The 12505-nt window shown below is 40.2% G+C and overlaps 1 protein-coding gene across 1 annotated transcript in view; it reads left to right on the forward strand.

Annotated features, from left to right (window-relative positions):
• The window catches only part of CUX1 (cut-like homeobox 1), a 208358-nt gene that overhangs the window by 77340 nt on the left and 118513 nt on the right, over window positions 1–12505 (forward strand). The window contains 1 exon segment of the mRNA XM_009319326.1: window positions 7382–7460. Within this exon segment, the coding sequence (XP_009317601.1) occupies window positions 7382–7460 (79 nt within the window).

Here is a 12505-nt window from a genome sequence, read left to right on the forward strand (position 1 = left end):
AGAGGCACTGCTTTTTCTCCTTCCTCCCCTGCCCCACTTTGCCATACCACGCGTGGCTGGGCTGGCCGCGGCAGGAGACGTTCTCCATCCGCCTTGTGCTCTTGCAGAACCCCGAGGATCAAAAGTGGCAAGCTCTGACATCTCCCTGGATAGTGGCATAGCAAATAATTTGCTGATCTATTCTCTAGAAAGATGTTCTTTCAGGTTTTTGAGAAATACGCATCCCCTGTTTGGAGGTCGTCTTTTTCTTACTTCCTGCCATGTGTTTTACCTTTTTTGCATTACAAAAATTCGCGACTGGCCCGTGCCAACCGAGGAGAGAGGCTAGGATGCAAAGTATAGAATTACAAGGGTAAATAATTACTCATGCACATGTGGTGCCCCAGCCAAACTGGAGCACCCCAGATGTGGTTTCACACAGGGCTCTTACACCCTTCAAACGTTCAGGTACAACACTATTTGACTAACCACTAGCACCCACGCTACTGATTGCTAATCAGAGTAAAACTTTGCAAATCAACTGTGTTTCTGCAGCATTCTTGCTGCTTGTCGATTGATCCAGATGTCCCTGGAGTCAGTCTTCCAGGGGTTACTTATCTATGACACCAGAAAACACTGGGTGGGTTTAAATAATGTGTTAGATGGGCTAGGATGCTGGCATTATCTTGGTTGTCCAGGGGTATCCTTTATCCTTCATGGACACCTCTAAGCTTCCAGGAAGCAAAGTCCTTATTTCCAGGGCCAGGCTGTCCTTTAGTTTGTTTTACTTAAGCATGAACAGTACCAAAGTCTCCAGTAAAATTCTACCACCTCATTACATTACTGTGGATAAAGTGAACTAATATATATATTAACAAAGTTAAGACACTTTCATACTATAAAGACTGATTGATAGGATGGTTACGGAAGGGAATTTTCATAACATTTGTCACTTTGACCCTCCCTTTGCCATCCATATTTTGTTGCTCTGGTTTTATGCCATACCCAATCCATGCCAGTGCAGGACTGACGCTGGCAAGTGTCCTTGCCCCAGCCCTGGGTGCCCACCTCCTCCCTTGTGCTGAGTCTAGCAAATGCACAAGATGAGTCAGTTCAGTTTGCAGGCATGATGGAAAATAAATTCTTCCTCTCCTTCGTTGCTTAGTTTTTCATCGAGTCAGTGAGCTGAATCATGCTACAACAGTGCGATCGCTAGGTCTGATGCAAGAGAAGCGGGAGCCCGTGGCCTGAGGCAGGAGGAGGGAGCAGGGCTGCTCCGTTTGGTGCCTGCCTGACGCATGGATTTAGGAGTCGAGTGAGAGCAGGAACTGAGAAACGCAGTTCAGAAATGCAGAGAGGTGTGAGGAGGTAGACACACGGGTTATCAAAGGATCCAGGAGAGGTTCAGCAATGACAGCAGACCCACTGTTGCAATGATCTGAAGGCAGGGTGGCAAATAGTAAAAGCTATTTAAACAAAGCTGTCCTTCTGCTGTCAATATCTTGAGGCACATGTTGGGCTGGGCTGTTTTACTGGGAAGGAAGATCAAAGTTTGGAAAAGCAACAAGGAGCTGTCCTGTGAGAATGAGGGAGCTGAGCTTTCCTCAGGGGATGGCAGCGTTGTTTGTCTGGGAAAATCAGGATTTATCTGGGCATGAAAGGAAGAGAAGGTTTCAAGGGTTCAAGGTTGCAGCTGTTTCACAGTGGAGGGAAGCAAAATTGAAAAGTTGAAGGATTTGAGTCCCTCCTAAAGCTCTCTTAACTTGAGGTTAAACCAACAAGTTGGTGAGGCAGGCATGCTCTTCCCAAGCTCTTCCCCGGTAGCATACCTGTGCACTGCACCCAAGCAGTTTTGTTAAACAGATTGGTATTGTATCCACTTTATGAAGTCCTTATTTTTGTTAAAGAATTTATAGCACAGCTAAAATATACACCATATGCTTTAAGCAGCTGCACAGGAATAATTTTTTTTCAAATTCGCTTCAAAAAATCTTCTAATTGCAGGAAACAGAAAAAATAGTATTTTTACTGCTTCTTCTGTCAGCTGCAAAAAATTAACTGGGCTGATGAACTATATATTTTTATTAATTTATGAAATTATAATGTTATATTTTTATTAATTTATTAATATAGGTATCTGTTGGTATTAAGAAAGGGAAATCAAGCCAGCTGTGCACATACCCTGTGTGCTTCCTAATCTGCACACACAGTGTGTGTTGTAGAGCTGTTGCGGTGCACCACCTTAGCAACTGATGTACTGTTCTATAGGAAAGAGCAGCTAAGCTCTATTGTAATGGCTTCAAAGAAAGACTGATGCCACTGCATACCATTAATAATGCTTGCTATAACTGCTGTTTGATTCCAAGGCAGCTATTCAGGAATATAGCACGGCTTAAAATAATGGTGCGTTAATGAGTTGTTATCATGCTTTTCCCTTTGTTTAATATGTTTGGTACAATTCTTAATGGCATTTCAGTAGCTCAAAGTAATTGAAGACGAATGAAGAAACTTTGTGATGCAAAACAATATGACAAAAGATGTGTAAGGGAACTGTGTGAATGAAGGGGGATGGGTGTCTCATTAAGGCATCAACTTATTAAAAATCAGAACAGAAAAATAACTTCTGGTTTAAGTAATTTATTTTTACTTGGTAAGTTAGTTCCAGATTGGGTGCAGGACAGTAAAAGACATATCTTTCATGTTCAGGTGGCTAATGAGAGTGAGAATTGCAACTGAAGAACAATGAGCATAAGGAGAAGAGTTAGGACTACAAAATTCATATTTAGCATAGTTGTGTTTGATTGGAATTACTTCGGTAATTCCACACAGACACAGAGAGCAATGTGATCCCTTCACTAAGGAGTTGTCTTTGGGATGCCGAGTAGACTAAAACCAAAAGAAAACACAGCAGTGCTGAATGATCCAAGTCGACCTGTCAGGAGCAACACATCGTGGCCATGTGCCGGTCTCAGGGACTGCAAATGTGTTGATGTGCCGATATCTGTAAGTTCAGAGAATTTAAATCTTGATGCAGAATGCACCAGCATCTGGCAGTCCCAGCTTCCTTGCGAAGAGCTTTATCTTCCTGTTTCATCTTTAAATTCAGAAATACAATTCTGCAGCCTTCTGTCTGACTGCAGTGGATGAGACAATACCACATATACAGTACAGCACAGAAGAGCATCCCACTTCTGCAAACCTGGATATGGAATCCAGGTGATTTGTGGGGCAGTAGACATCAGACTTTAATCAACGTTGAAATTTCTTAGTGCATAAAGAGTGACAGATTCCAAAGTAAAGCCACAGACTTTACTTTTATGTTTTTGAACTTGATTAGACGTAGTTGAAAAGGAAAGAGGCAATGCTCAGATAAAACTACATTCAGCATCTTCCCTGACATAGGTGGCCACACTTATGGTGCTTGCCCAAACGTGGAGATAAAACCGCTGATTTCATTGACAATATTTTGATTTTAGCCAGGTATAGTAGATACTAGACTGTGACCAAGCATTCCTAAAATAGGCTGTCCGTGCTACTGGAGCAACCAGCTGTCATTCTGGCAATGGAGAATGGGAGCAGACCAAGGAGGTCTTCACGGGCAAGTTGGAGAGAGATTATTATGGAGGGGAAGGGTGTCATCCAGCCTCCGGGATGAACTCTGTACCCTGAGCAACAACTCGTGAAAGCACTTGACCTGGAAAAGTAAGGTGGATAAAGGGAGGACTGCTCTCAAACCGGTGTCTCGCTGTGGCTCCCTCCATATAGCTTCGGTGATATTTTAAAGATGAAGAGCATGCTAAGGAGGGAGGATTCCTGGTGTCTCATTTCTGTTATCTCAGTATAGCGCCAGTGGTATTATCAAGACAAATAGTATGCCAAAACTTAAAAGTGAACATATGTTTATGGGGGTGGTGGGGAATACAGAGGTCACTGTTGTTTCTTTCTAGTCAGAGAAGACATAATGGGGCCTGGTTTAGATAAATTAAGATTTGGAGCTAAGCTCATGTCAAGAGTACGCTAGTGTAATTATAAGTTGACTTCTTTCAGGGTCCCTGAAGTTTTTAGAGTCAAATAAAAATGTTCAGCAAGAGTTTTATAATGTAGTTCAGTGTTTTAATGTGAGCTGATTGCAGCTCATCTTTGTTGGCTCCCGAACCAATTTTACTTTGATTTGAAAAATTTTCAGGGAACTTCCAAATACTTACTTCCCTGTCATTTCAGTGCTCTGTTTCCTCTGTTTCTGGACTTCATTTATATTTTGCTATTTTTGATGTCTTTTTCATTCTGTATTTCCTTACACAGCTGGAAGCTGGCATACTTCAATATTTTTTTATTCCAGTTAAAGTTGTCATGGTGCTTTTTCTAAATTTTCTTTTAAGATATAAAATAGTTGTGGTGCTCATTTTTAATAGAAGTTTAAGCCGGACAGATTGATTTTTTTTTTTAAATTTTTTTTTTTAAATTTTTTTTTTTAAAAACTAAAACAAAAAAAAAATCTTTCTGCCTGGTGGGACTGTTTGGAATTCTGGTTCTGAATTTGAGGGGGAAAAAAGGTGTGAAAGTTCCTGTGATTTACAAACAGCTTCCATCAGAAAGTCTCTGATCTCCTTGGAAGATGTTGTTTCAATTCTGTTTTATATTGTGAATAAACCATACCTTTTGTAATACTTAGGGAGAATATAAGTACAAATGCCCTTTATTAAAATGGGAAAAAACTGTAATAGGAAAACAAATCCATCCTGTTATTTCACAGAAATGCAAGCATTTTAAATGCTTTGGTTTTCGTAAAAGGGGCAAATGAATTTTTCAAAATACAGTACAGAATCAGTTCTGTAATGCTAATTGTATTTAATAATAGTAATTTAAATTTGGCTGTACTCTGCTGAGCAGCAGCGAGAGAAAATTGTATGTGGGAACATTAAAGTCCAGAAGTCTAACATATGGTGTGCTTTGGCCTTCGAAGTCTGTCTTTATGTACCCATGAAATATCTCAACTGCGAAAGTCTTTCTGATGGCTGCCCCCTCCTTTCTCGCCCGTTCACAAACGGTGTCTGATACTCCCAAGCATTGATTTACACTACCCGGTGCCTCTCTGCCTTTGGCAGTTTGTTCCGTATTCTAATTTCAAATACTCTGTGTGTGAAAATGTTCTAACCAAATTACTTATGTTGTCATTCCCTAATGAGCATCAGTCCATCTGTGATTGCTTGAATTCAAATTAATAAATGGGTTATTCACAACCATCAGTCCCTTGCTCTCCAGCACGTCATATGCCCTGTGAGATTCCAATGCCTTTCCGTAGCTTTTCTTGGTAAACTCTAAAAGCCAAGTATGGCCAGCATTTCTTGAGAATTTAATCTGCTCTCCATGTCCTCCATCGTTTTGGCTTCTGCTGCTTGTTTATCATCTTTCCAATACCCTTTTTTTTTTAATTGATAAGAATAAGTTGCAAATAGGTCAGGTTTCGGTTACGCTACACCTCCACTAAACTACATAAATTAATCCAGATTTTGGGGGGATGTAAGCAAAATGGGGATTTGGTTTGTTTCTCTAAATACAGTCTTGTATTGTGTTACAATAACTTGTCTCTCTACAGCCTCTCGCCATATCTCTCAAGATTTCATTGCTGCTGCCAAACGCTGTGCAGACGCTTTCAGTGTCCTTATTTTCCTCCTTGACCCCTCCCCTCGAGTCTTTTCTTGGTTTATACGTTGTGCATTGTGCTTCTGTGTAATTTCTACAATTGTCCTTGTCCTTTGGTTTTCTGGCCTTAATCCTCTCCGTAATGATCTCTGCAAGTCACTTACCAGCCATAAGACTAATCTACACAAGTCACGTGGCGTTCCTGCGCTCTGCTCCTGTGCACTTTGCGTCTGACTCCCGCCATTATTTTAATCATCTACACTGTAGGATTTTTTTCCTCCCCCCCCCAAATCCTTCCCTTTGCAAAGTCATTTTCTTACAAAGTAAACAGAGGTGGCACCAAATCTGACCCCGCAGCACCCTCCTGCTTATCTCTCCTCCTCCCTGCGCCGCTTCCTTTCCCTGGCACCCTCTGCTTCCTGTGCCAGAGCGCTCTGCAAACCACCGCAGCCGGGAGGGTTTGTAGCACGCTTTCTAATTCTGCAAATCTCCCTCTCGTATAATAAAATATCAGATACTTTCCTGAAATACAGATACAGTAAACTCTGTCCATTGTTTCTGCCTTATCTACCAAATCAATAATGTAGTGAAAGAATTCAAGGACGTTTTTCAGACAGGACCTTCCTTTTTTAGCACATGTTGACGTACACACCTTTAAATGGTTTCATAATATTAACTGCTTTTCAAATACACAGAAGAATTGATATCAGGTCTTTGTATCCGTAGTTCTTCAGATCCTTCCTTGCTTTTTATTAAAATATGGGAACGATAATCTCCATACTTGCAGTTTCCTGATTTCGGTAAGCCGCTGCAGAATTGTGTCAGGCTTTCCTGTTTCCCTTTCTGTCTCTTTCTGCTTTGGAGTATTAATTCAGTGGACCTGGTCTTGGGTCGGTTTGGTGGTTTTTTGTCAATATTTAGTAATCGTAAATCCTCTGTTTTCTAGTACATTAGGAAAATACATGTTTACCAAAAAAAGTTGCTGTGGAATAAGTATTTTATTCTCAGAGCCATAAAGCTGCCTTTCCTTGTAAAATGAAGTTTTAGATGAAAATACAGATTTAGGGGAAGATAACAGATTGTGTGAGGTAGTATTTTGCCTCACCTGGGCAGACAGCTTCTTAGATTAGTATTGCGTGTATTACAAAATACAGAGAGAAGCTAGTCAGAGGAGCCTGGCTTGAGATCATTGAGTGCAAGACAGTATAGACTCTACGGGTCTGTGCCTGAGCTTTATTAGAAAACCATTTGCATGTAGAAGATTCACAGTTGTTTAGTGTTAAGTATCACAGGGTGCCCAACAAGTACATCTTTTCATCCTCTCATAGGCTTAGTGGAAATAATAGAAAAATATATTTGCCACAGTAAAGGCAGAGCCTGACGTCCGAAGTACACGCAGTTTCCATTTGTTGTGTTAGATCTTAGTTAAGTGGTAAAGGAAAACAGTTGTTGAGGAGAGAACCTGTCTAGCAAATACCATGCTTTTTATAAAGATTTAAAGTAAAGAATCACAATAGACAGTAGTGTTCCTAAAAATATTGATGCTTGCTGTTGTGCTGAAACAGGACTTTAAATTATATTCAGTACAAATGTACCAGAAATATTCTTACAAGGCTGCTTCTATAGGAGCTGTACACAGGAGACTTGGGGACCCTTTTTATGTATTTATATGAAAGATATTAATGTATTTTATAGCTCTGAGTGTAACAATTGTATTGGAACAAGTCTAAAAGCCTTCTTTTCTCACCACCCCTTTTAGATTGACGCATTGGGTAAAAGAAGCAAAGAAGCAGAGGCAGCCTTCTTGAATGTTTATAAGAGATTAATTGATGTTCCAGGTAAGCAAATTATTTCCGTATTCTGAAAAACTGACGGCTTATGTTCATGTGAATGCTACTGGGCATTTTTTCTACCTTTGATGAGGTAAATGTGAGCAATGGTTTTATTCTGAGCCTGATAACTCCGGTATTGTTTCTAATGGAAAGAACTATAACTAAGGCACATTTCATGACTTCTCTTAAAACTGTTCATTGCATTTACATTTTAATGTTTGTATGAATCATTTTATATTATTACAATATTGTGTGATTCTCAGTAATTTGTTTATGAGAGAGTTCAGACATTTTTAACAAAAAAGATACATCTTGAAGGACAGAGAAAATTTTTCATACCTTCCAAAAAAAAAAAAAAAAGCCTTACTGAAAAGTAAATCACTACCAAATTTCAGTTCTGTTCAGTGTAAATGTGATCATAAATTTTATTCAAAGGCCTTTATTGTATGTGTATTCATCTTTCCTTTATGTTTGGCGTCAGAAGTTTCCAGTTCATTTCTTTACATTTTGGGAATTGATTTTTTTTGTTTTCCCCAATGGTAGATAAATACCGTCTGAACAGATTTGTCTTTTTGCAACTGCACCCAAAGGTGGGAGGGAGGTAGGAGTCCAAGTCTCCACTGCCAAATCTTGGCCTGACTGAGCTGTTGGGATATGACAGTGTGTGTATGACTTTATACTTCTATAAAACGTTGACATTATATATAATATTCAAAATACTTACCTCAAGAGAGGTTTTGAGGTATAATTAATACTCTAAGGCCTCATTGCAAAGTGCACCCTAGTCTTTACTTGCTTTACCTTTTAAGGAGCGCATTTGATGCATGCTTCAAATATAAATTAATTTTTTAATGTTTTGTTTACAGCCTAACTGGTTAAAAGGTCAGTGTTTCTCAGATGCTTAGTCAGAACTAACGTATATATTTTTTTATGCTTTCACATTTATAGTTGAGTAGTGCCCAGTGGCCAGTTCCTGCTGTGTTAAGTGCAGCATATGCAGAGAGATGCAGGGACTTACCATGCTCATCCTAGACACCAATTGCCTCAGAAATGTTGTTTTTTAGGTTAATCAGCTATGGTCTGTGAGTTTTCGTTTACTTGTTTCCTGCTCATAGTCTTAGTAACGTTCCATGGGTGAACAGCTGCTTTTGCACGTCTGCTCGTGCCATGGGAAGAGGCAGGTGACACGGAGAGGCTCCTGACCGTTGCTTACAGGGTGCAGGCAGTTTGCACTGGCACAAGCAGCAAGGACATGGGACGGGCTCGCACAGCTCTGATTTGTAAAGGAAACCCCTCCGTGAAAATGTACCCCACATACCTGCAGCCTGCAAGTCCACCATTCAGTGCTAAGGAGAGAAGCTGCAGCCCCTCCATCTCCATACTAACACAGCACCGGGTGCTTGTTTCCTGCCATGATTTGGGAGGCGAGTAGGTTTGATTTCTAATGGTCTGTTTTTTTTCACGACTGAGTAGTCGTGTCAAACAAGAGCTGTGTGGGATCCTTTTCATGCTCTTGTGCAGAGGCTTTTTTCTGAAGCCTGGCGTTACCACAGGTGCTGGGATTTGAACAGCAGAGTCAAACCAAAGCCTTACAGAGAAGGTTGGACATATATCCCACCCATGCTGTGGGATCTAAATGGTGAGGGACTTTGTCAGTACTTCTTTGTAGGAGAAAGAATTTTCTCCTTTCCTTCATTTGCAAGAGCAAAATTTACACCCCTTCTTCTACACTGCACAATCTCTCTCTTGTCCAGCCTTCCCCTGCACATGCCTTATGTTACGTGTCAGAGAAATATTTCTTTGATATTCTTACTACATGTAAAAATCTCGGCCTGGCTAAGTTGTGAGTGTGATGGAGTCTGTGGGATTAGAAATATCTACAGGTTTTAGTCCCATGCTCTATCTGCAGGCCTGAGAGGCACAGGAGGAGCCTACTGATGTTGCTAAAAGCAGATTCCAGGTTCTCGAGCAGAAGTTGGGCCAGCCTCCTGTAGCTCTATGCAGGCGTAACAAATACTCATTGTTTACAACACATACTACAACGAAAACAGCCATTAGGAGTGTATGGCACTGGTATCTGTCATGACGTGGTAGGGCTGAGTTAGGCCTATGCAGTTAGGGGCTTGCTTCACTGTATTGGGGTTCTTTTATTTCCTCCTCATCGTATGTAGTCTTTTACGTTGGGTATGTATCCATGGAGGGCTTTCCTTTATAAAAGACCATCAGTATTCATTTATCACGTGTTTTGCCTCTGTGTGGCTTTACATATCTTTTGACCTGTCCATTTGGTATGTCAAATATTTAGGTATAGTTTTAGCTCCAAAATCCTGCTATGTTTTCTTTTCGGTGTGAGAAGGGACCTATGATGTTTTGAGAAAGCTATGACTGGAATGCTGCGGAGTGGTTATTTAGCATTAAGCATCACTGTTACATGACAAGGGTGCAATTTTATCAGACTTTCAATATCCTTTATAGGACCACATAATAATTGCAGCTGAAGTCTAATTCCCAGCAGCCAATTTTATGGTTCTTGAGGAAAGCATGTATTCCTCTCCTCAGTAATAATGTGCACACTTTATATAATTAAAAAGGGCTTCTATTTTAATTTTACTATAAAATTATCTGTATTGAAACTCCAGCTACAGTGCTTTATGGATTCAGTTAAGTTTAATGATTTTCTTTCCTGACTTGACCAGAGTTTTCACTCAGGCTCACCAGTAAGGAATTTGTGGGAAGGGTGGTATTTTACTTGTAAATTTTCCTACATACATCAGGGGTTTTCTCTTTAAAAGATAAACCAGACCTTTTCATATCTCTCTCCAGCTTTATGATACTGTTAAAATAGCATTATCATTGTTTTGTGCTGCAAAATTTATCCTTTCTAAAGGAAAGTACATGTCAAGGAAAACCTTTTGTTTTACGTACATTTATACAGCTATAATTCTCACTCAGATCATTCTGTCTTGCTTGAGACTGAACATTTTTAATTAATGGAATTAATTTTCTCATTTAATTGCCTTATTTTCAGTATGCAGTAGAGAGCTAGAGAAAAGTGAATGCTGCCACGTGAATTGCACTAATCAACAAGGTTGTCACAACTTACCTTTAAAAATAATGTGAATATATTTAATTTGAAGTAAAGGGAGGTTGTGTCTGTATTTTGAGGAAGCTTTCTTCCGTCTGTACAAGATTTCTTTCTCTCTAGTTTTATAAAATAGGTGTATTATGTTAGCACCCTTGGCTTTTAGGGTCTTAATCTTGCAAACACTTCAAGTGAAATTGGAGCCCTGTTGTGTAAGTGTTTGGAGGAGCGGGGTTGCCTTGCAGAAACAGTATATTCATAATACTGTTTTTCTAAAGCTTTAAAAGAAAAATATTAAGCATTAAAAATACTAAAAATTAAATATTTCTCCTTTTAAAAGGAACGGTGTTCCCTACTTAATTTTTTTTTTTAAGCAAAACTTCACTGTAATTTTCAAGCAAAAGTTAAAATATGGAGACCCAGAGTGAATGCCAGGTGACAGTATCTGGATAAACTGGTTAGAGTTTCACTTTATGCTGTGTCTTTATTACTGTGCAGTTACTGCACAATGCCACAGTTGGATTTTCTCAGTTTTCAGCGTTGCTCCCGTTAAGCACGGCTCCTGTGTAGGCAAAGAAGAAAGAATTCTGCCTTTAAGCAGAAAATCTGCTATCTTGGTGTGGCAACAATTAAACCGAATTTGGGTTCAGTGGCTGTTTTCCTATAAAAGCTGATTGTGTATCTTTTACAATACTGCTAAGAGTTTGCCACCAAAGGGGAGTACCTGAAAGCTTGTCTCCTTCCCATTTCTCTCTCTGCTCCAGGGGAAAATCCGTGTGCCGGGGCTGTGGGCGCAGCAGTGCCAGCCCTGGCCGTGCTCAGGCACCCAGCGCACCCCGCGCTCGCCGCCGCTCCTCCGCACGCACCGCAGCTGCCTCCCCTCCCGCGCTCCGCTTTGCTGAAGCGTAGTCCTAACCCTCCCTCGCTCCTCCGTGCTGCCTTTCCACTTGAGGCACAGTATTGCATCTCGGTTATACCCTGTACGAATATAATAGGAAAAAGTGTTGCACTTTTTCAGCATATACATGTTTGAGAATCAGGGTAGGTTAATGCGAAATATTTACCCTCCGTTTGGTGGGGACTGTGCAGCCTTCTAGGGTTAAGCCATAAATGGTATTTGTTTCTGCTTAATGGGAATTTTCTCATCAAGACACTAAATTACTCTTACAGTGTGAAAGGGGATGTATGTGTGTTTTTATTGGAGGCTCTTCGCAGGTCTCTGTTGTGATCAGATTTGCCGTAAGTTTGGTGCTGTATAATGTGCGTGACGTGTTTTTTAGCTCAGAGGACCCGCTATCTAAGGAAAGTATAAAATAACAGAGGGTAAAAAGAAGAATTTTTTTGCTTTTTTAACGTGCCCTGTCAAAACAATTAAAAGCAGTAACAGTGAAAGATGGCTGAAGTGGAAATTTTATCTTTCCCTTACTCCTTGCCATCATAAATTGCACGCTCTGCCATGGGGGCTGTATCTTACTAAGGGGTTTGAAGGAGGAGCAGGCTAGTTCCAAGGGAGTTTTCCACACACCCATCATTACATGTAGTATTTTTGTTTACATATAATCACAGTTCAGCCTTGCAAATTCAAATTGCCCTGCATAGGTCTTTCTTTTTCCAAGGAATGATTTAGCTGAGGAAACACAAACTTCTTTTAAAATAAGTAATCAGTAAAGCACAAAAGTGTTTTAGGGAATTACTTCTAAAGGCAGAAATGAAAATTTGTTTCTCACCCATAAAGAGAGCTTCATTCCTTCACTACGGAACCCATGCTAGCAGCAATGCGAGATGCAGTGCTTACTGCTATCGCTCCATTGGCTTGTGATTATTTACAACTTAGCAACACTCTCCAGACTTGGATTGCTGTTTGGGCTAAGAGAAGACTTCCATTTAAAGTGTATTTGATCAATGTCCTGAGGTTCAAGGTGATACAACAGAAAAACAGGTTTGGTTTTTGGTTTTTTTGGTGGTGGTG

The sequence above is a fragment of the Pygoscelis adeliae genome, unplaced genomic scaffold (assembly GCF_000699105.1).
Source record: "Pygoscelis adeliae isolate BGI_AS28 unplaced genomic scaffold, ASM69910v1 Scaffold282, whole genome shotgun sequence".
Lineage (NCBI taxonomy): Eukaryota > Metazoa > Chordata > Aves > Sphenisciformes > Spheniscidae > Pygoscelis > Pygoscelis adeliae.